Source organism: Schistocerca piceifrons, chromosome 1, assembly GCF_021461385.2.
Source record: "Schistocerca piceifrons isolate TAMUIC-IGC-003096 chromosome 1, iqSchPice1.1, whole genome shotgun sequence".
In the NCBI taxonomy this organism is placed as follows: domain Eukaryota; kingdom Metazoa; phylum Arthropoda; class Insecta; order Orthoptera; family Acrididae; genus Schistocerca; species Schistocerca piceifrons.
The window spans coordinates 154425153-154448885 of record NC_060138.1 but is presented as its reverse complement, the minus strand read 5'-3'; the positions used below and the strand labels follow the sequence as shown (position 1 = coordinate 154448885).

Below are 23733 nucleotides of genomic sequence, written 5' to 3'. Positions count from 1 at the left end.
AGAGAGATAATAATGAAAATCTCACATGACATGTAGGCACTGGGATGTATATACGTATTGTAAGCCAATTTGAGGTAGTTTCCTGGCTTTAACATCTTCTGCCCTCTGGGTAGTACTATCATCTCAAGAACTCAAGAATGTACCCAGCTATTCTTCTTAGCAATTGGATCTCTAGTGCTTGTATTTTGATGGGACTGAGTGTTTCTGCAGTGTTGTCCAGGCAAGAGCTTCAATGTTTTGAGAGCAGCAGTTGTGAGCAGCAGCGGGCCAACAGCAAGTTTCATCATTTGGATTGTGACGCTGCCCTGTACACTAAATGAAAATCTGAAGTTGTCACCTCAAGACAGAATTTTTTGCGACTACTGTCATATACTTCCATGAAATAATCAGTAAGTCTATGCTTTGTTGCTTTGTTTATGGGACAATGACACTTATTGCTAAAAGTCAAGTACTGGTCTAACTCCTTGGTTGGGACAGAGGGATCAGCTGCAGCTTGTACCTTGCTTATAATTCTCTACATCACACAAGCTTTTCCATAAAGAGCATCTGGTCTGTATGTTTTAGATGAATGTATTGGCATGCCTTAGTTATTTTTTCTCTCATATTGATTGACTCTGTTTCCTTTTTGCTTGCAATCAATTTTATTTTCAACAGTAGAAGTTCGTTTATAAGTCTGACGTGCAGTGGCTCTGAGATTCATGAACTGTTTTAGCTCTTCCATTAGGCAAGGTGCAGGTTTTCCATTCGGGTTTCCAGTTTTTGGGGGAGCATATTTATTGTGTAACTGAGTTAGTTTGGTAGTAAATCCATGAAGCTTGTCTTTCAAGTCCAGGAATGGAATGGAAGTCCTCTTCCAAATTATCTATTGCATCTCTGACGCAAATTCAAGTACAATGACACACTGTAAGTTCCTGCATGCTGTCACTTCCAGTTTATTCCTTGGATATTTTAGAGTAAGTCATGAAAATAATGTTGTGAGCTGATTACAGGTACGAATTTCTTTGCTTTTGGATTCCGTGGCTAATATTTGTATGCAGCATATTTAAGTGTTACGAGCATTATGCTACCTCGTTTACTTTTGGAGGACGCAGATTAGGCAAATTTTGCTACGGTTTGAGAGTAAATCGGAGAAAGACGAAGGTAATGAGAGGTAGCAGAAATGAGAACAGCGAGAAACTTAACATCAGGATTGGTGGTCACGAAGTCAAAGAAATTAAGGAATTCTCCTACGTAGGCAGTAAAATAACCAATGACGGACGGAGCAAGGAGGACATCAAAAGCAGACTCGCTATGGCAAAAAAGGCATTTCTGGCCAAGAGAGGTCTACTAATATCAAATACCGACCTTAATTTGAGGAAGAAATTTCTGAGGATGTACGTCTGGAGTACAGCATTGTATGGTAGTGGAACATGGACTGTGGGAAAACCGGAAGAGAAGAGAATCGAAGCATTTGAGATGTGGTGCTATAGACGAATGTTGAAAATTAAGTGGACTGATAAGGTAAGGAATGAGGAGGTTCTACGCAGAATCGGAGAGGAAAGGAATATGTGGAAAACACTGATAAGGAGAAGGGACAGGATGATAGGACATCTGCTAAGACATGAGGGAATGACTTCCATGGTACTAGAGGGAGCTGTAGAGGGCAAAAACTGTAGAGGAAGACAGGGACTGGAATACGCCAAGCAAATAATTGAGGACGAAGGTTGCAAGTGCTAGTCTGAGATGAAGAGGTTAGCACAGGAAAGGAATTCGTGGCGGGTCGCATCAAACCAGTCAGTAGACTGATGACCAAAAAAAAAACGGGACCCGAAGTTAGAAAATGGTCTGGGCTTGCTATCCTTATGGAAACTGTATAAAACGCAAGGATCGATGACTATTGATCAACGAGTCCGTTAACAGAGACACCGATATTTCGCAAAACGAAGTCCCGCAACCGATTCAGACAAATATTATCATTTTTACATTTTTCCGACAGCAACAGTAAACCGGATAATGCCGAAAGGCTTGTCGCAGTCAATTCGTAAATGATTATTTTTCCAAAAAGTTTAAAAAAACGTTTAATCTAAGTCAAAACATCTCAGCTAATGAAGGAATGATACCGTGGCGTGGACGATTAAATAATAAAGTTTACAATCCGTCGAAAATTACGAAATATGGCATACTCATTCGGATGCTGTGTGATTCGAGTACGGGATACCAATGTTCAAGTGTGTGAGTTCCTAAGGTACCAAACTGCTGAGGTCATCGGTCCCTAGACTTACACGCTGCTTAAACTAACTTACGGTACGAACAACACACAGACCCATGCACGAGGGAGGACTCGAACCTACAGCGAGAGGGGCCGCGCAGTCCGTGACATGGCGCCTCAAACCGCACGACCACTCCGCGCGGCAATACGGGATACATTTCCTCATTCAAAATATATTCCAGCGCTGGACAGCCTTTAGCAAAAGCAATGATGGAACTAGTGACGCCTTCTGATGGAAAGTGGCATCACTTCTGCATGGATAATTATTATAACAGTGTAGAACTTGCAGAGAAGTTACTTGAAAAGTAAATTCGAGTTTGTGGAACGATACGGCAAAATAGAGGATTCCAGAAAAATTAAATCGCGCAAAAGTCAATGCGTTTGAAGCTTGTCCTCAACGGAAAGGCGACAAGCTATTCGTATAAGCGCTGCCAGCGCCAATCGAATATATATGTACGAGACGTGCGGACGGCAAAGTGTTAACATTCTACGTGTTTATTCTTCATGTCTTCATATTTATTTCTTAACACAGTCGTCCCAGCGACAAACACGTTTCTCCAGAGGGAGACCAGTTTGTTGATACCATCACTGTAGGATGTCAGACTTTGTTGACAGAGCCACAACTCACTCCTGCTTGCATCACTTCGTCACTATCGAAATGAAGTCCTCGAACGTTTCTTTAAGTTATGGAAAGAGATGGAACTTAGATGGGGTCAAGATGGAGGACCATTGATGATAGTGAACCCGAGGAGTCTCAGTGCTGCAGATGACGCAGCGCTCGAGGGTGGTCCGGCACTGTCATGCTGAAAGTGAGAGTGCTCAGTATGTGGCCGAGCTCTTCGCATTCGAAACTGGATTGCAGCACGCTGTTTCAAACGCACCGACGTAGTTGCATGTTACACATCGTATTGTTACAAGCCACAGTTCGAAGCCCTCTTGCAGCAGAGGCTGCAAATACGAGATGCTACCCAAAATTTTCGGGACTGTTGAAAACCTAATGGTCACCATCACCCTCGAAGTAGTTCCTATCCACACGTACACACCGGTCCCAGCGCTTCCGCCACTGGTCACACGTTTTCTGGAAGTCCTGTTCTTTGAGGGTGTTTATCACCGCCAGCGATGCTTCTTGAATCCTCTCTAGTGAGTCGAACCGACGGCCTTTCAACTCGAGTTCCAGTTTTGGGAATAGCGTGAAGTCGCAGGCTGCCAGATCTGGCGTTTTTTGCCAAAAAGGTCCTGGTGGGCAAGGACGTGTGACAAGGCGCGTTGTAGTGATGCAGCAGCCTGTTCCCTTGACCCCAAAGTTTGGGGCCGTCGTCGCCGCACTTTTTCACGGAGCCGTCGCAAAACGTCACAGTAGTACCCGGAATTCACTGTTTGGGTGGGTGGGACGAATTCTTTGCGCACTTTGCTGTCTCGTTTTATTGGGTCTTGGAGAGCTCGGGCTTTTCCACGGGGACGATTGTTGCTTTGTCTCTGGGTCATAACCATAAATCCAGCTCTCGTCGCCGGTGATAACCTGTGACAAGACGATTGGATCATCAGATGCGGTCTGATGAAGGTCCGTGCACACTTCAACACACTGTGCCTTCTGATCGGCTGTCAAGATCGTTGGCACAAATTTTGTGGCGACGCGATGCATGCCCAATTCATCAGTTAACATTCGTTGACATGTCCCATAACCAATAGCCACTTCATCCGCAAGATCTTGAATGGCTCGACGTCGATCCGCACGAACCAGTTCTTGAAGTTTGGCAACAACGTCTAGCGTTGTGCGGCTAACGGGCCTTCGAGCATCATCTTCGACGTCTGTACGGCACGCCCTTAACCGAGCGTGTCACTCAAACACACGCCTACGACTCGTGCTTTGTCCCCCAAACACTTGTTCAATCATTGCAAGGGTCTCCGTACTACTTTTCCCGAGATTCGCACAGAATTTGATACACACGCTCTGTTCTGTTCGCGGGTCCATCGTAAAATCGCCACACACCAAACACAGAGTATTGCGGAAATCACTGTGGACACGCAACACGTCATCCAAGCTGAATGCCACTCCGCACACTGACTCATTAGATATGCAGCTCTCGCCACCTAGCAATGCAGAGATCTACTACTCCTACTTTCCAGATGGCAGCACCAGTCCCGAAAATTTTGGATTCCACCTTGTATGTAGACGTTAAGAATAAAGATGTAAAATGTGAATAATGTTTGTTTTATTTAAGAAGCTCTAAAAGTTTCGACATTTAAAATTCGGAGGCATTACTTTTCAACAAGCAGTCATACTGCCATTTTAACCACGTGAGGAGAATCATCCATCATGCAGTTTTGCCAATGATGAACTAGAGCTTGTATGTCGTGATCGTAAAAAACTGAACCTGTTGAACATAGCCACTATGTTATAGCTTTCGTGGCAGCATCTGAATGAGTATAATGTTGGGTGCGTAGCCCATACTTCACAGAAACTGAGAGACTGAAATCTGAAGGTATAAATGAGGACTGTATGGCAGATGTGAAGGGCAGTCAATCTAAATTTGGCAGTGAATTCCATGGTTGCAAAACTTTTCTGATCAGATACTGTAAATTCTGGCTTTTAGCCTAGTCATCACCGTCCTCTAGCCTTCTGAACTGGACTGCGGTTATAAGAATCGATGGACATATATGGGTCATCATTGTCAAAGAAGGTTATCATGACCTTACCGGAACTTGTTGGAACAGCACTTCAAATGGTGTGAGACAGGGTTGAACTTGAACATTGCTATTCAGTCTTTACATTGAGCAAACAGTGAAACAAACTCGGAAGAACTTCAGAAAAGGAATAAAGTTCAAGGCAAAGAAATAAAAGCTTTGACGTTTACCGATGACACTGTAATTCTGTCAGAGACTACTGAGGACATGGAAAGTCGATTGAATGGGACATTTAGCGTATAGAATAAAGGTTATGCGATCAATGTCATCATTAGTACAGTAAGGGTAACTGAGACTAGACAAATTAATTCTGTAGTGATGAGGGATTTAGACTGGGAAATGAACATTACAAGTAGCAGATGAGTTTTGCTATCTGGTACAAAATAACTGACGATGACCAAGGTAGAGCTTGTCATGTTCCAGACCTCACGCCAGCCTGCGTGAGCTAAAACGCGTGCATTTCGGCCTCCTCTAGTAAAACGGTTTTGGCTCTCCTGCCAACCACAACAGGTAGCTCGAACAACTAGTCAGAAGGTAATGAATCGAATCAAAGAAAAGGAAACATATGGCACCAATTGACTAGAGTACGTAGAGTAAGGGCTCGTCGAGGCAACGACGAATCCTTGTTTCAGTAATTCTTGAGGAAACAGCGAATAGTTACACTAATGAGCGAAACTTTATGACCACTGGTTAACAGCGTGTTGTTTCACTTTTGGTAAGAAATACAGCGACGATTCTGTGTAGCATTGATTCTACAAGTTCTTGGTAGGTTTGCGGACTTATCTGCCGCCGGATGTCTGCTCATTTCTCATCAGTTCCCGTAAAATATGGGCCGCCGGATAGTGTCCCAGATGTACTCCATCGGATTACGATCAAATGAGTTTGTTGGTCAAGATATCAAACTGAGTTCACTATCAGGCTCCTCGAACCACTGTAGCACGATTACCACTTTGAGACACGTAGAGTTATCCTGCTGGAAAATGCTACTGCGGTCGGTAAGGACATCAAACTTGAAGGGAAACAGGTGGTTTGCAGTAATGTTCACGTAGGTCATAGCTGTTATCAAACCATCGATTGCTATCTCTCACAGGTCACATCGAAGCCGTGGTGAAGATACAGCATAGCACAGCCCTCCACCAGTCTGCATCCGTTGCACACTATAGGTTTCGAACAACCGTTCACCTGGATAACAGTGTATCCAGATATGGTGTAGCAAGAAACATGCTTCTGCTTGTCTTCTATAAGGAGCAATTAAATGAAGACTGAACATCAGCCACAACGAGACAATGGAACAGTTCCATTCAAATTTAATAACCGCACAAAAAATGGTTCAAATGGCTCTGAGCACTATGGGACTTAACATCTGAGGTCATCAGTCCCCTAAAACTTATAACTACTTAAACCTAACTAACCTAAGGACATCAACACATCCATGCCCGAGGCAGGATTCGAACCTGCGACCGTAGCGGTCGCGCGGTTCCAGATTGCAGCGTGTAGAACCGCTCGTCTACACGGCCGGCAATCACCGCACACGTTAAGACAGTTATCCCACTGGGGGACGAGACGATGAATTTATGTTCCGTAGAATGCGGTCGGTCGCTGACTGGTCCACAACCACATCGACTCTTGCTCTTCCTCTTCCGAATGACACTGACGTCCACGCAGGCTTTTCTTCAGGTCGCGAAAGATATGAAAATCACATGGTGAAAGATCCGTGCTGTACGGAGGATCTTAGAGTATTTTCCAACCAAATCGCTGATGCGTAGCCTTCGTTCGATTGGCATTGTGTGGGCGGGTCTATCGTGCAACAGCATGATTCCGTTCGACATGATTCCTGGGCGTACTGACTTTGTGATGCGTCGCAGTTTCTGCAAAGTTTCTCCTTAGTGCTGCACATTGCTGTGGTTTACGCTCGAGAAACTCGGCAAGCAGAGGGACGCTGCCGCCGAAGAAGGTCATCATGACCTTACAGGAACGTGCGCGAATAGCTTTGGATCTATTTGGTGAGGGAGATGTTGGGCATTTTTACTGTTGGTTTTGGCGTTTGCCCTCGGGCTGCCGGAATGCTGTCTGAGGGAATAATTCTGTTGCACGATAACACCCGCCCCCACATTGCCAATCGGAGGAAGGCTACGCTTCAGCGATTCGGTTGGGGAACATAGCGATATCCTCCATACGACCTGCATCTTTCACCGTGTGATTTTCAGTTCTTTTATTACCTGACGAAAGAGATGCTTGGACGTTGGGTTCAGTCGAAGGATGAAGTCCATGAGTGCGTGCGGTTTTGGATTCGTCAGCAGCCGACCGCGTTCTGTGAAACAGGAATTGATCATTTCATCTCCCAGTGGTATATACGTCTTAATGCACATGGTGATGACTTTTGAATGGAACCGTTCCATGGTCCTATTGCGGCGGGTCTTTGGTTTTCATTTGTCTGTCCCTTAGACATTGGGCTCGAACGAAATTTTCTCAAACTCTGGTCATACACCAGCGTTGAATGTTGGTGTCAGATCTGCCAGATCACCGCCTATCCAGATTTACGATGCGAGCAAGCCTCCAGTCTGCACATCCTTGGATGAGGTGTGGACGTCCAACCCCTTGTCCGCCTACTCGTGGTTTCACCGTCCTTCAACCACTGTCCATAGACGCTCACGAGAGTACCACCCAAATAGTGGACTAGTCCTCCGGTTTCGAGATTCTCCTTCCCAGGCGCCGGGCCGACCCCATCCATGATTTGACACAGTCGCCTCTGTCAGTGGATTTCCTCGTTTTATCTCTGTATCATTTCTAAAATGATTTCTCATTAATCTCTTAATCTCAGCTCCACTTATACAGGGTGACTCAGTGACGATGTTACAGACATTCATTAATGATGGAGGGTTGGAAGATGCATCAGTTTGAGTTAAGGAACTCTGGTCCTGAAACGACCGAAAGTTATAAGCAAAGATCGTTCTGATACCTCTGACAGTGTAGTACCGGGTTATTCAAAGGAAGGAACAGATTTCAAGCATGTATTGCTTCCACACTACGAAAGATAGAAATATAATTCCAACGTTCCTGGAAAGAGAAAAATTCAAATTTTTGTGCATTGAATGAGAACACCATGGTTCCTTGACAAATATCAAAACGGTGGCTCATTACCTGCCACACGCGAAGCAGCTGGTCTCTCGTTGTCGAATTCACAGCTTCAAAAATGCGATGTCGCAGACTTCCAAGAGGGTTAGGCATAGGAGGGGATAAAAGCACGGTCTTTCACGTAACCCCACAGACAAAAGTCAGAAGGTATGATGTTCGGAGACATGGGAGGCCATTGGCTATGAAGTTCATCTACTGCTCCTGAATTTCACCAGCACGTTGGATTGGAACAGGAGGAGCAGGAGATGAATTTCATCGCTGGTGGCCTACGAGGTCTCCATACCTCACACCTTGTGACTTTTATCTGTGGGGTTACGTAAAAGACCGTGTTTTTATCCCTTCCTATGGTTAACAGTCTTGAAAGTCTGCAACATCGCATTTTTGAAGCTGTGAATTCGACAACGAGACACCAGCTGCTCCGTGTGTGGCGGGAAATGAGCAATCGTTTTGACATTTTTGTAGCTTGTAAGCAATGAATGTTTGAAATGTGTTCCTTCTTTTTGTATCGTCCGCAGCTCTTAGTCTAGTGGCTAGCATTGCCGCCTCCGGATCACGGGGTCCTGGGTTCGATTCCCTTCCGGATTGGGGATTTTCTCTGCCCGAGGACTTGATGTTTGTGCTGTCTTCATCATTTCATCATCATTCGTGAAGGTGGCGAGATTGGACTGTGTAAAGATTGGGATCTTGTACGGGCGCTTATAACCGCGCAGTTGAGCGCCCACAAAAAAAAAACATCATTATCATCTTTTTGTATAGCCCTGTACATGCACCATTACCGGTTTTGCTAAGATCACAGTGTAAGCAACTTTTAGAGGTAGTATTCTTGGCGAAAACAAGAAGAAAATATTCAGTAAACTTGGACTCTGAAATGCATACTTTAATAGCTATGAGCACTTGTCTATCTTCGCTACCGTGAAATACATCGCTCCTAGTGAATAAGAGCTCGTAGCTTCTAAGATATGCAATTTAGAGCGCCTATTTACAGGTCATTTTGGTCCACACTACATTCTCCCAAAATATGGAAAGTAAAGAAAGTACATTATAGAAGATGAATAAAAGCTCATAGTTTATAAGGCATGCCTTTTAAAATCCATGTCCACTGATATGTTCTCTTGTTTTGGTCCATACTGGAAACTTGGAAAGTTGCCTACTCTACTATCTTAGCAACAACAATACCGCTAGAGGTGTTCCATCATTGCCGAGTCAACCTATACTACACACCTTACGTGTCATGCGATAGCAACGCTATCTAGTGTTCGTCAGTGGTCATTATGTTTAGCTTCATTAGCGTGTTTTGATACTGGAAGGAACAGTGGGGAATGGGGGTAAAAACTGCCTTAAATCACGAAGGCTTTAATACAGAAATCGGTTTATAATGGACGTTGGATGTAGTATTTACGGTAAACTTTTGTAGCGTAGACCAGCGTGGTGACTGGTATCAAAACAGTCTTCGGACTGACGAGCACACAACAACAACAACATCATCATCATCATCTATCAATACTATACTGGTCTTGCGAATGTCGCCGGCCGCGGTGGCCTAGCGGTTCTAGGCCGCGCGACTGCTACGGTCGCAGTTTCGAATCCTTCCTCGGGCATGGATGTGTGTGATGTCCTTATGCTAGTTAGGTTTAAGTAGTTCTAAGTTCTAGGGGACTGATAATCTCAGATGTCAAGTCCCATAGTGCTCAGAGCCATTTTTTTCTTGCGACTGTCGATAATGTTGCTTGCTTGTTAAATGTAGGAAAAAGGATCAACAATAGAACTATTTGAGACACTAGCATTGTAACAGTTATACTAAAAAGTATATCATTCAACTTTCCCCGAGGCATTTGAGCCTAATTTTTATCCCGATAGGGATGAAAGCCGAAGAAATGAATTAAAATGTGTTCAACGGCCGGGCCTCGAACCCGGCTGTCCTTGCTTACTAGGCAGAAGTGCTGACCATTACACCACCGTAGCCCTATGGTTAACATTTCTGCACGGACTGCAGACTCGGGTTCGAGTTCCGGCCATGGCACAAATTTTTTATTCACTTCTTCAGCTTTCATCCTTACACTAACAAGGTTAATAATTTCATAAATTAATCACACACTTGGAGGTTCTGACTGGACAGAGGTTCGTGATTTCGAATACTAGGACGAAGATAGAACTTACAAGATAGCTAGTTGTCCTGGGTAGACAACCACGTAACGAAAGCTTAATCTGAAAGTTTCGTAGTGGCACCGTGTGCAAGCATGCGCATTAGAATTGAGTGACACGTCGAGGGTTGAACTAGCTAAACTGAAAATTATTCTACTGTGGCCAGTGGAAAGCAGTAACATCAGTAAAGCTCAGTACATGTAACAAATATTAGAAATAAGAACAACACTTCATTATGACTCACTTCGGCGCAGAAACCTGCTCATTCTTCAGGAACACACATTTTCAAGCAACCAAGAAAAAATCGGCTCTTAATAAGGTATAGTTTAAGAGGAGACTAAAGTATTTACTGGTGGCTACCTCCGTTTACGAATTCCATTGAAGAATATCTCTGCAAACTCAAGTTATTTATTGTATTTCATAGCATGAAAGTTATGTAATACCCGGCTTCGACTCAGCTTCGTGCAGTAATTCGCTCTATTAACAGAGCATCGTTTTTGTTTCTGAGATGCCTGGCTATAATAGCCCAGCAATTACCATATGTACTTAAGTCCGCATGTAATTAAATGTTTGTGGTAAACATGTAACGCCTCTCACAGAGTTCTAATTAGGAATGCATTAATGAATGAAACCGTGTTAAGCAAATGGACTGACCGCGAGCTTGTTACGTGGGATTACCGGTTGGTGGCGGCGGCAATGGTAGTGTCGAGCATACAAATTATAGTCAGACTGAATAACCACTAAGAGGTTAGCAGACGTTGGCAATAAAATACGTATAACAATAAGCAAAGATACTCGTACGAGCATTACGATATTAGTGTATCTGAGTAATTGAAAAGATAAGTGTTATGTAGTGCCTTTCAGCATTCATTACTGTGCAGCCGAACACAAATTGTGTGACGTATTGGCTTTTGTCTCCAGATCTTCGGCCGACTTTCGTCGAATAACTTTCCTGACTTTTTTTTTCAGCACGAGTGTCTGACATTGCCAAAGATTCGCCCTTCATTGCTGGTGGCGGGAGGTGAATCTTTGACAATGCCACCCTTTCGTTCTGGCGGAACGTCGGAAAAGTCATTCAACAAACGCCCTCCGAAGATCCGTAGACAAAAGCCAACAGGCAATACGCCAGCAAGTGGCCACGAGAATCTCACCAATTTTATACAGAAATCTGTGCCTAAAGCTTTGTTTATTAATGCCCAGGAAAATCTGCATTAGGGCATACACCGAGTTTCAGTAATAATACACGTGATGCTGATTGGTCTAAAAATCCGTTACTTGAATAGTGATCTCTTTAGTTTACTGTTTGAGCCAATGGGACTGTGACTGTTTAGTCAGGCAACATAAAAATATTGCAGCTTTGACGTAACGAAAGTAGATCCGAGAACCATAATTCGAAGAGAGACCGACTCATTAACGTAATATGCCAACGGATGTTTGTTAAATTGCTCGTTTCTTCACAGTTCAATAAATAACCACTCAAGTGAACAATAAAATGATGCCTGTTTCAAAAATACACTGCCATTGTTTTACTCGGTTTGTAGCAACTGCAAAGGTCGAGTTCTCTGTTACGCCAGATGAATAATAACTGTGCACAGCATCATGACTGGGTAAGCATTCGATGTTATACATCTGCAAAGGATGCAATCGCTTAACCGTGATAATAATAATTATCTGAACTTCTTCGAGAGCAATGGGTTCATATTAACAAAACGTACATACTAAATAGGATCAAAATAAATTTTGTTATTGTAATGGAAAACTCGCACGAGAGAGCCCAATACATCCGTAGTTAATGTTACGATCGCACAAGGCACTACAATTATGGACACTTCATATTTATTTCGCAAAAAAATTGTCGTTCTGAAAATACATTTATAGGATTAAGCTGTTACATCAGAAGCTATTTAATAAATGTTTGAATAAAAAGCAATTTATATATTTTTATTTTTTTTGTCTTCTTGAAGACCACCTTATTTATCGTCTATGGAAGGAATATTAGCATAAGCTGTTCTTTTTTTAGCTATGTGTTATGCATGTTTGGTTTTCTAACATGTTTCACACTCTCGAGTTTTCCAGCGTCTGCCTACGGAATTCACGGTGTATGTAATCCCTAATCTAGTCACAGTGACCACATTTGGGATTCTTCCGAGAAGCGTGCGAACTATATCGTGGTACAACTATGACGGATGTTCTGACCGTTTGACGCTCCATCGCATAAGGTTTCTGATCTGCTCACATACTTAACCGGTGAACAGTTACGTAGCAGTGACACCACATACGTCTTCCCATTCAGAAGCAGCTACGGAATCCACACACGCAGCGATCTCTTCGGGAGTCACAAATCCTTAACACGGTATTACGATGAGCGTAATCCGATCACATGTCGCCTAACGAACACGTTTCGGGCTGGCTGGAATTCAACTGTAGTGCGCATCTAAAACGAGGAATCTGGACTGTCAGTTGTAACAGACGAGGCAAGATGTATCTCGGCAGCACATCGGACATTTCAATACTCCACGAACGCACGTAGTGCGACGTGGCATAGTGCAAAGGTGATTTGACATCGTGTTAATTTCGTCATTAACCTGTACTTTTTCTTCCAATATATGATTGGCACTGTCTCGCATCGTACAGGATCATTTACGTTCATTCTACTCGTCGGCTTCCTCAAGTTTTTAACCACGGAATGGTGTTTCGTCACTGATCAGGGTTAAAACCAACTTACTTGTGGACGTTCTTGGAATGTGAAATAGATTTTATGTTGCTTAATTTCTTATTGGCTATAACTGGCTAAAACTGAGAAAGCAGTGAATCGGATACGTCAGGCAAGCGAACGTTACGGTAGGCAGACGCCACAGGTGGTCAGATATCGCAATTATCTTCCTCATTCTACGATAAATTATCCTATCCTCTAGTTAGCAGTATGTGCCCAGATTTAGAAGTTGCTAAAATCATTGGGGGAAGTGGCAACAAAACGACTATTCACGTTGGTGTGTAGAATATATGAGTCTGGCGACATACCATCTGACTTTCGGAAAAGCATCATCCACACATTTCCGAAGACGGCAAGAGCTGACAAGTGTGAGAATTATCGCACAATCAGCTTAACAGCTCATGCATCGAAGCTGCTTACAAGAGTAATATACAGAAGAATGGAAAAGAAAATTGAGAATGCGCTAGGTGACGATCAGTTTCGCTTTAGGAAAAGTAAAGGGACGAGAGAGGCAATTCTGACGTTACGGCTAATAATGCAAGCAAGGCTAAAGAAAAATCAAGACACTTTCATAGGATTTGTCGACCTGGAAAAAGCGTTCGACAATATAAAATGGTGCAAGCTGTTCGAGATTCTGAAAAAAGTAGGGGTAAGCTGTAGGGAGAGACGGGTCATATACAATATGTACAACAACCAAGAGGGAATAATAAGAGTGGACGATCAGGAACGAAGTGCTCGTATTAAGAAGGGTGTAATACAAGGCTGTAGCCTTTCGCCCCTACTCTTCAATCTGTACATCGAGGAAGCAATGATGGAAATAAAACAAAGGTTCAGGAGTGGAATTAAAATACAAGGTGAAAGGATATCAACGATACGATTCGCTGATGACATTGCTATCCTGAGTGAAAGTGAAGAAGAATTAAATGATCTGCTGAACGGAATGAACAGTCTAATGAGTACACAGTATGGTTTGAGAGTAAATCGAAGAAAGACGAAGGTAATGAGAAGTGGTAGAAATTAGAACAGCGAGAAACTTAACATCAGGATTGATGGTCACGAAGTCAATGAAGTTAAGGAATTCTGCTACCTAGGCAGTAAAATAACCAATGACGGACGCAGCAAGGAGGACATCAAAAGCAGACTCGCTATGGCAAAAAAGGCATTTCTGGCCAAGAGAAGTCTACTAATATCAAATACCAGCCTTAATTTGAGGAAGAAATTTCTGAGGATGTACGTCTGGAGTACAGCATTGTATGGTAGTGAAACATGGACTGTGGGAAAACCGGGCCGGCCGCGGTGGCCGTGCGGTTCTAGGCACGTCAGTCCGGAACCGCGTGACTGCTACGGTCGCAGGTTCGAATCCTGCCTCGGGCACGGATGTGTGTGATGTCCTTAGGTTAGTTAGGTTTAAGTAGTTCTAAGTTCTAGGGGACTGATGGCCTCAGATGTTGAGTCCCATAGTGCTCAGAGCCATTTTTTTGGGAAAACCGGAACAGAAGAGAATCGAAGCATTTGAGATGTGGTGCTATAGACGAATGTTGAAAATTAGGTGGACTGATAAGGTAAGGAATGAGGAGGTTCTACGCAGAATCGGAGAGGAAAGGAATATGTGGAAAACACTGATAAGGAGAAGGGACAGGATGATAGGACATTTGCTAAGACATGAGGGAATGACTTCCATGGTACTAGAGGGAGCTGTAGAGGGCAAAAACTGTAGAGGAAGACAGAGATTTGAATACGTGAAGCAAATAATCCAGGACGTAGGTTGCAAGTGCTACTCTGAGATGAAGAGGTTAGCACAGGAAAGGAATTCGTGGCGGGCCGCATCAAACCAGACTGATGACCAAAAAAAAAAAGGATATATAAGGGACGACCAAAAAGTTTCCATTGCTGCTTATATACAACGTAGTGCGACTCCGTTGCGTGTATATTAACACAGGGGTAGAGGTAAGTTGTGTGGCATTCGTGTCTTTCCGACTCGATTGCAGAAACATGAGCTAGGGCGACATTATTACCAATGCTTCCAAGGGGCAAACACCGGTAGACATCCATTGCAGAATGAAGAATGTGCGTCGGGCACCATGTCCGTCGAAAACCACCGTTGTGGAATGGTGCTTCAAGGGGCAATGATGCTTCACGATGACGTACGTCTCCATATGGCCAACGCCGTAATGTAGAAGATACGCTAATTCAAGTGAGAGACTGTCGAGCACCCTCCCTATAAGCCTGATCTCTTCACCATGCCATTATTATGCGTTTAGGCCGTTAAAAAGTACAGTGAAGGGCCAGATGACGCTGTGCAGCAGGTAGTTACGGAGTTACTCATGCAGCAGGACGCGTTGTTTTACCAGTTATCTTCAAACAGATAGGTTGGTGGGATGATTGCCTCAACGCTCACGACGATTTTGCCCGATTGGCCTACCGATTCTGAACTGTGCAGCCTTAAAAAGTCACCTTTCTGATCGCATCTTATACTTGTTGTACCGACTGCCCTAATGAGGTTTCGTTTGCAGTAGGTGGCTTTCCGTCATCCGTGAGAAATTTCTTCACCTTAGTAATGCTTTGGTGTCTGCTGATGTCACCGGCCATACGTGCTCATTCCAGACGCTGAACATGACGGGTCTCGGCCTCCGCGAATTACCCGAGGACGCCCTTGGGAACCTCACATCTCTCCGCACGCTGGACTTGCGGAATAACCACCTGGAGCGTCTGGATCCCGAGCTGTTCGACGACCTGGATGAGCTGAAGCAAGTCTACTTGTCAGGTAAGCAGAGCGTAGCTGCAGGCAAGCGCTACCGCGATGAAATTGAATTTATTCATGTAACATCGTCCTAGGGTCACACTCAAAGCCTTAAGCAACCCTTTGCTACAAATGAAATTTTAATGACGTAATAAAAACAACTGCATTATTATAATCTACAGACTTTGCACTACGTGTTGGTACATTGTGACAACATTAATGTCTATTACATTGCCGTAGAAATGCCGTAGAAATGTTGGAACACGTGAGGCAATACTGACCCTACGACTTATCTTAGAAAATAGATTAAGGAAAGGCAAACCTACGTTTCTAGCATTTGTAGACTTGGAGAAAGCTTTTGACAATGGAATACTCTCTTTCAAATTCTGAAGGTGGCAGGGGTCACATACAGGGAGCGAAACGCTATTTACTATTTGTACAGAAACCAGATGGCAGTTATAAGAATCGAGGGACATGAAAGGTAAGCAGTGGTTGGGAAGGGAGTGAGACAGGGTTGTACGCTATCCACGATGTTATTCAATCTGTATATTGAGCAAGCAGTAAAGGAAACAAAAGAAAAATTCGGAATAGGAATTGAAATCCACGGAGAAGAAATAAAAACTTTGAGGTTCGCCGATGACATCGTAATTCTGTCAGAGACAGCAAAGGACCTAGAGAGGCAGTTGAACGGAATGGACAGTGTCATGAAAGGAGGATATAAGATGAACATCAACAAAAGCAAAACGAGGATAATGGAATGAAGTCGAATTAAATCGGATGATGCTGCGGGAATTAGATTAGGAAATGAGACAACTTAAAGTAGTAAATGAGTTTTGCTGTTTGGGGAGCAAAATAACTGATGATGGTCGAAGTAGAAAGGATATAAAATGTAGACTGGCAACGGCAAGGAAAGCGGTTCTGAAGAAGAGAAATTTGTTAACATCGAGTATAGATTTAAGTGTCAGGAAAACGTTTCCGAAAGTATGGATTGTAGCCACGTATGGAAGTGAGAAGTGGGCAATTAATAGTTTAGACAAAAAGAGAATAGAAGCTTTCGAAATGTGGTGCTACAGAAGGATGCTGAAGATTAGATGGGTAGATCACATACTAACGAGGAGGTATTGAATAGAATTAGGGAGAAGAGAAATTTGTGGCATAGCTTAACTAGAAGAAGGGATCGGCTGGTAGGACATGTTCTGAGGCATCAAGGGATCACCAATTTAGTATTGGAGGGCAGCACGGAGGGTAAAAATCGTAGAGGGAGACCAAGAGGTGAATACACTAAACAAATTCAGAAGGATGTAGGCTGCAGTAGGTACTGGGAGATGAAGAAGCTAGCACAGGATAGAGTAGCATGGAGAGCTGCATCAAACCAGTCTCAGAACTGAAGACCAGAACAACAACATCGTCGCTGGCTACATTTACAAAATGGCCCACATCAATATTTCCTGTCTGTTGTGTTGTCATTGAATCCATGATTTAAATAAAAAATTGGATCCTGGAATTCATTTCAGAGTTCACCATCCCCATTGAGAGGTGTGAATGGTCATCAGCAGTGTTAAGAGATGGGTGATGCGAGGGTTGCCGTCGACTTTCTTGGGAGTGGGACCGAAATCCGTCTGTTGGAACCTCGCTCTGAAGTCAATCTTCGCTCATACTAATCAGTAACTCGCGGAATAAGTAACGAAAGAATGTATTCCTCACAGTCCACGTATTTATTACTCGGGTAATGACACTTTGCTAAGCAAAATCTGATTAATAACAACCCGCTTCTTCTGTGTCTGACATCATCTCAGAGAAGCTCTTCAGTCTAGTGGAGCCCAGTACCACGGAACTACCCTCAGGAGACCGCCATAGCGCGGCTGACGCCGCTACAGACCCAGACACAAGTAATTGTGATGACGTACGCACGTCGGGTGACATTCTCGCGTCACCGCACTATATCTCTGGAGCACCTCGAATATGACACCACAATCTAAATGCGGGATAATATAAAATACCTAACTAATCCATTTTGAGGAATCCTACGTGTCACTGAGTACGATTACTCGGTTATTTAAAACGTGAAAGGTAAAGACGTACTACCTATCCGTTTTGAAATTATAAAACAATTCCGTACCCTTATAGTGAACGCTTAGGTGGTGGGAAAATGAGCATCCAAAGTGAATCTTGTAATGTTCACCCTCTACCTGCCTCCATTGTAGCCTACAAGGGAAGTGTTCAGTTCACTAGAGAAGACAGGCGTGTCACTGTGTATGATACCGCAATAAAATTGCAGTAGGACGTAGTGCAGAGCAGGGAACGATTCAGATACTGGATTGGAGTATCTTGTAAACGGAAAATGGATAATTATATGTTAACAAGATCCTACTTTCTTCGGTGTATAAAAGTTACTTCAGAGTATTGAGAATAGTTGTTGAAAAGTATGGAGATATGCAATTATGTCTGAAATAAATATTTCAGATAGCAGAGTTAAATCTTAATTAACAGAAGGGACAACAGAACATAGAACGAGATAACATCTCTATTGATTTGTCTGGAAAAGTTGTAAACGATCCTGCAAAGTTAGTAGGAATTTTTAATAAAATGTGGTAGAGACAATAGGGTCAAGCAGTTCAAAAGAAAAATCACAGCAGTACATTCAGAAAGGAGAATAGTCACCTGATTTTCTTATCCCTTCCCCATCTGAAAGAAAGAAAATAATAAACTCTCTTAAAAATAAAAGTTCATAAGGAGTTGATGCTATTTACATTAAAATTCTGAAAGATTGTTGACACATAACAAGTACCTTACTCTCTGAAATATGTAGTGCCTCACTAAACCGGGGCACTCTTCCAGCGAGTTCAAAATAAACAGTTACTTGTAGTTAGTTTTTGTGATAGTAGTATTGTCAGAGAGCGACCGGAGGCCTTTCGTGACGACGCAGCCCTCCACCTCCCACCGGGACGGTATTCGCGTATCCTGTCTACATCTACATCTACATGGATACCATGCAAATCACATTCAAGTGCCTGACAGAGAGTTCGTCGAACCACCTTCACAATTCTCTATTATTCCAATCTCGTATAGAGCGCGGAAAGAATGAACACCTATATCTTTCCGTACGAGATCTGATTGCCCTTATTTTATTGTGGTGATCGTTCCTCCCTATGTAGGTCGGTGTCAACAAAATATTTTCGCATTCGAAGGAGAAAGTTGGTGATTGGAATTTCGTGAGAAGATTCCGACGCAACGAAAACCGGCTTTCTTTTAATGATTTCCAGTCCAAATCCTGTATAATTTCTGTGACACTCTCTCCCATATTTCGCGATAATACAAAACGTGCTGCCTTTCTTTGAACTTTTTCGATGTACTCCGTCATTTCTATCTGATAAGGACCCCACACCGCGCAGCAGTATTCTAAAAGAGAACGAACAAGCGTAGTGTAGCCAGTCCCCTTAATAGGTCTTTAACGTTTTCTAAGTGTCCTGCCAATAAAACGCAGTCTTTGGTTAGCCTTCTCCACAACATTTTCTGTGTGTTCCTTCCAATTTAAGACGTTCGTCTGCGTCTAGTGTCTGGTGTTATCCCGAGTGAAAGTGTAAGAAAGTTTTCGAAGTGTACGAATCGTGTAACTGAGGTTGGGCGTCGGTACTAGAACGCTGTTCACCTAGTCGGATATAGTAAACTGCCTAAAAGACATACAGCTTGGCTGGCATACCGGACCTCGTCGTTAACTCGGCATGCGGATTCGATCCGTGCCCGGCATGCCACACTGAATCCCTGCAGCGGCGTGCTAACGCTCTCACGTATCCAGACGGATCTAAAGTAGTGCTTCATACTCATTTAAACCAGCAGCCTGGTGGAAACAATGATGTTCCTTACATTTATCTAAGCGTTGGTGCCCCCCATATGTAGTCAAATATGGAAAGAACAAAAAAACACAAGCAAGTAAGCTTTACCACCAAAACTGGAAACAAGGTCGCTGATTTGTCAGTAAATAGGCTTTATCGAGCGAAAGAACTGACACTAAATGTCCAGGAAACTCTTTCCTTCCATATGTACTGAACGGAAGCATCGCAGCGTGAAAGAAAGTAGGGCATACAAATAGTATGGGTTCCATGAGCAGTTTTACTGAAATGGGGTAGGGTATGCGATCTCTGGACGTACTGCTTTACCCCCAATGTGGAAGCTGTAGCATAAGTTACGTGCAGCAGCTGCCAGATCGTATGTTCGTATGGCGTATATAGTCCGTTCGCGATTTTTTTCGAGCGCTTTCGGAGCTCTGGCGGCGAAATACGTTCGCACGTTTCGCTGTCGCCTCAGTTGTCAGGCAGGCAATGTTACCACACGGTCTGTAAGTCTGCGAGGCGTCGGCGACTGCATAAAGCGGCAGCTTTACGAGCTGCCCAAACTTACGGCCGACACCGGCAAAGAGATATATTCGCACCGAGCCTGTGGCCTCTCTGAAGTACACGACAGCGGTCCAGGAATTTGCGTTACAAACACACCGTCCCTGCCCACCGTAGCTGCGGTACATGACGCCGGGAAGATTTCGCTGGTATACACCCCACTTCTCCACTACATGCAATTCATTGAAAGAACCACTATGACGCAGGTGAGGATTCTGAGGTAACACTACACTGTCACATCGTGATGAGCACTTAAACAGTCGGAGGCACTGTTTTGGTGCAAATGTAGTAAATCAACCTCTTCATTTAAAAATTCACATCCTCTTGATTGTAAGAACATTGTGTAAGTGTTCTGTACAAGTTTTTAGATATTGGACGACAAGGACCAGTTAACTATAATGTAAATGATAGCGCCACAAGAAGGATAGGCATTTCAGATGAACGGAGCAGGGCTAGATGACAACTACTTTGATGCATTCGAGTGTTTATGTTAAATATTTTTTATTGTCATTATTGCCTGATGATATTATACCCCCAAACATGTTGCAAGATTAAATGATTTAAGCAAGTTGGTAACAAATTGTGATTGCTAACGATACCTGTTAGTAAATTTTAATAAACAGTAGCAACTGAACGATGGCCAAAATGGCATGATTTTTTTCAGTGCCATTTTCTGAATACTTTGATGCAATGGACCGTTGTCTCCGGTGACTCGCCACAGAGTAATAATTATCATTTACTCTGTTTGTTACCCTAGTTAACTCTTCTCTGAAAATGCTTTCATAATTCTGAAAAAATCTTGTAATATGCAGTCTCCAAAATATACAACACAGCCATCAGTCAGTTATCAAAGTACTTCGATGTGGTTGCCGTCGCTGACGCAATAGTTCAGCAGGGCGTCGTTGTGTCATTTTTCAATTACATACAGTGAGCGTATACACCAGGTTTATGTCGGCCAAATCTTCGTAAGCGAACCTCTCCATGTCGCTGTGTACCACCGTTAACGTATAACTGATACTGACTGAACAACAAGCCAGGGACTTAACGGACCAGTACTGAAGGCTGTCTTGGGGGTAAAGAGTAAAGTGGGAGCCACTGTTGCAACACCAAGTATCATTAGTGAATGAAACAAGTTCGTTTTTAAACAATACACACAGCACGTATCCTCTCCATTTTCACTGTTGTGCAGATCTTTTCAGTGCAATATAGATACAAAGCTAAACGAAACGCACTATAACGAGCAACCGGAAACTGCAACCGTCTGATACCAAATCACTCAGGAAATATCACTGAAAAACCTCAGAAGTTTAGTAATTGATTTTGGGCAGGTTTACTGACATCTCTGAACAGTCAAAGGGACTGCGTCTGTGATACAATATCCACAGTCAACGTGTATCTTCAGAAGTTCTGGGAACGACAGTGATGGAAATTTTTTTTTATTTTTTTTTTTTACGCTGCTGGCCATTAAAATTGCTACACCAAGAAGAAATGCAGATGATAAACGGGTATTCATTGGACAAATATATTATACTAGAACTGACATGTGATTACATTTTCACGCAATTTGGGTGCATAGATCCTGAGAAATCAGTACCCAAAACAACCACCTCTGGCCGTAATAACGGCCTCGATACGCCTGGGCAGTGAGTCAAAGAGAGCTTGGATGGCGTGCACAGGTACAGCTGCCCATGCAGTTCAACGCGATACCACAGTTCATCAAGAATAGTGACTGGCGTATTGTGACGACCCAGTTGCTCGGCCACCATTGACCAGACGTTTTCAATTGGTGAGAGATCTGGAGAATGTGCTGGCCAGGACAGCAATCGAACATTTTCTGTATCCAGAAAGGCCCGTACAGGACCTGCAACATGCGGTCGTGCATTATCCTGCTAAAATGTAGGGTTTCGCAGGGATCGAATGAAGGGTAGAGCCACGGGTTGTAACACATCTGAAATGAAACGTCCACTGATTAAAACTTCCGGGCTAAGAGGCCGTGGTCCAATAGTAGAAATACATCTCCCTGACGTTTCGTTGCCAGCTGCGGGCAACATCATCTGAGGTGAGTCTACTACTCACCTCAGATGATGTTGCCCGCAGCTGGCAACGAAACGTCAGGGAGAAGTATTTCTACTATAGGACCACGGCCTCTTAGCCCGGAAGTTTTAATTACTGAAGACGCCGGCCGTGAAAGCCTACACGCTATGAGTAACGTCTACTGTTCAAAGTGCCGAGACGCGTAACCAATGGCACCCCATGCCATCACGCCGGGTGATACGCCTGTATGGCGATGGCGAATACACGCTTCCAATGTGCGTTCACCGCGATGTCGCCAAACACGGATGTTACCATCATGATGCTGTAAACAGAACCTGGATTCATCCGAAAAACTGACGTTTTGCCATTCGTGCACCCAGGTTCGTCGTTGAGTAACCATCGCAGGCGCTCCTGTCTGTGATGCAGCGTCAAGGGTAACTGCAGCCATGGTCTCCGAACTGATAGTCCATGCTGCTGCAAACGTCGTCGAACTGTTCGTGCAGATTGTGGTTGTCTTGCAAACGTCCCCATCTGTTGATTCAGGTATCGAGACGTGGCTGCGCGATCTGTTACAGCCATGCGGATAAGATGCCTGTCATCTCGGTGCTAGTGATACGAGGCCGTTGGTAAGATGCCTGTCATCTCGGTGCTAGTGATACGAGGCCGTTGGTAAGATGCCTGTCATCTCGGTGCTAGTGATACGAGGCCGTTGGGATCCAGCACGGCGTTCCGTACTATCCTCCTGAACCCACCGATTCCATATTCTGCTAACAGTAATTGGATCTCGACTAACACGAGCAGCAATGTCGCGAGACGATAAACCGCAATCGCGATAGGCTACAATCCGACCTTTATCAAAGTCGGAAATGTGATGGTACGCATTTCCCCTCCTTACACGAGGCATCACAACAACGTTTCACCAGGCAACGCCGGCCAACTGCTGTTTGTGTATGAGAAATGGGTTGGAAACTTTCCTCGTGTCAGCACGTTGTAGGTGTCGCCACCGGCGTCAACCTTGTGTGAATGCTCTGAAAAGCTAATCATTTGCATATCACAGTATCTTCTTCCTGTCGGTTAAATTTCGCGTCTGTAGTAGATCATCTTCGTGGTATAGCAATTTTAATGGCCAGTATAATCAAATGAAACGTTATGGTTCCAGAGATGTTTTCTAGGCTCAAACATCTATGATATATGCTGACTGAAACGTTGAAGCATATGGGTAGCATATCTACCTAGTCAGCAGGAGATTTGGGTTCGAATCCCAGCCTTGGTACAAATTTTCATTCATCCCTTGTACGCCAGGAATAAAATCAGACACGAAATTTTTTGGGCAGATAGTGTATGTGCTTTCTCCCGTTAATTTAATTTTGCCGTTGTCGCCTGAAAGAAGTTTATTTTATCTTTTCAGCTTTCATCATCGCCCACACCATGAATGAATTCAGGCTCGAATAATTTTTACCTCTGTAGGCTTGTGACAGCTGGAGCATTGGTGCATTAAGTTCTTTGAACCAAGTGCGTTAATACTTGTGAAGCGATCTTTTGCCGTTGTGCTTCCGATCATAAGTGGGATGGTACACTGCGCAGCTATTTCAGTCGGTTTCTAGAGATCGTTGTGATCCACCGCAGCCTGTATGCGGAGCTGCAC

The 23733-nt window shown here is 43.7% G+C and overlaps 1 protein-coding gene across 1 annotated transcript in view; it reads left to right on the top strand.

The window, feature by feature from the left end:
* LOC124792512 (protein singed wings 2) overlaps positions 1-23733 on the top strand; it is a 129018-nt gene that overhangs the window by 53482 nt on the left and 51803 nt on the right. Inside the window, exon 4 of the mRNA XM_047257950.1 lies at positions 15528-15687. Within this exon, the coding sequence (XP_047113906.1) occupies positions 15528-15687 (160 nt within the window). The remainder of the gene's footprint in view (positions 1-15527; positions 15688-23733) is intronic.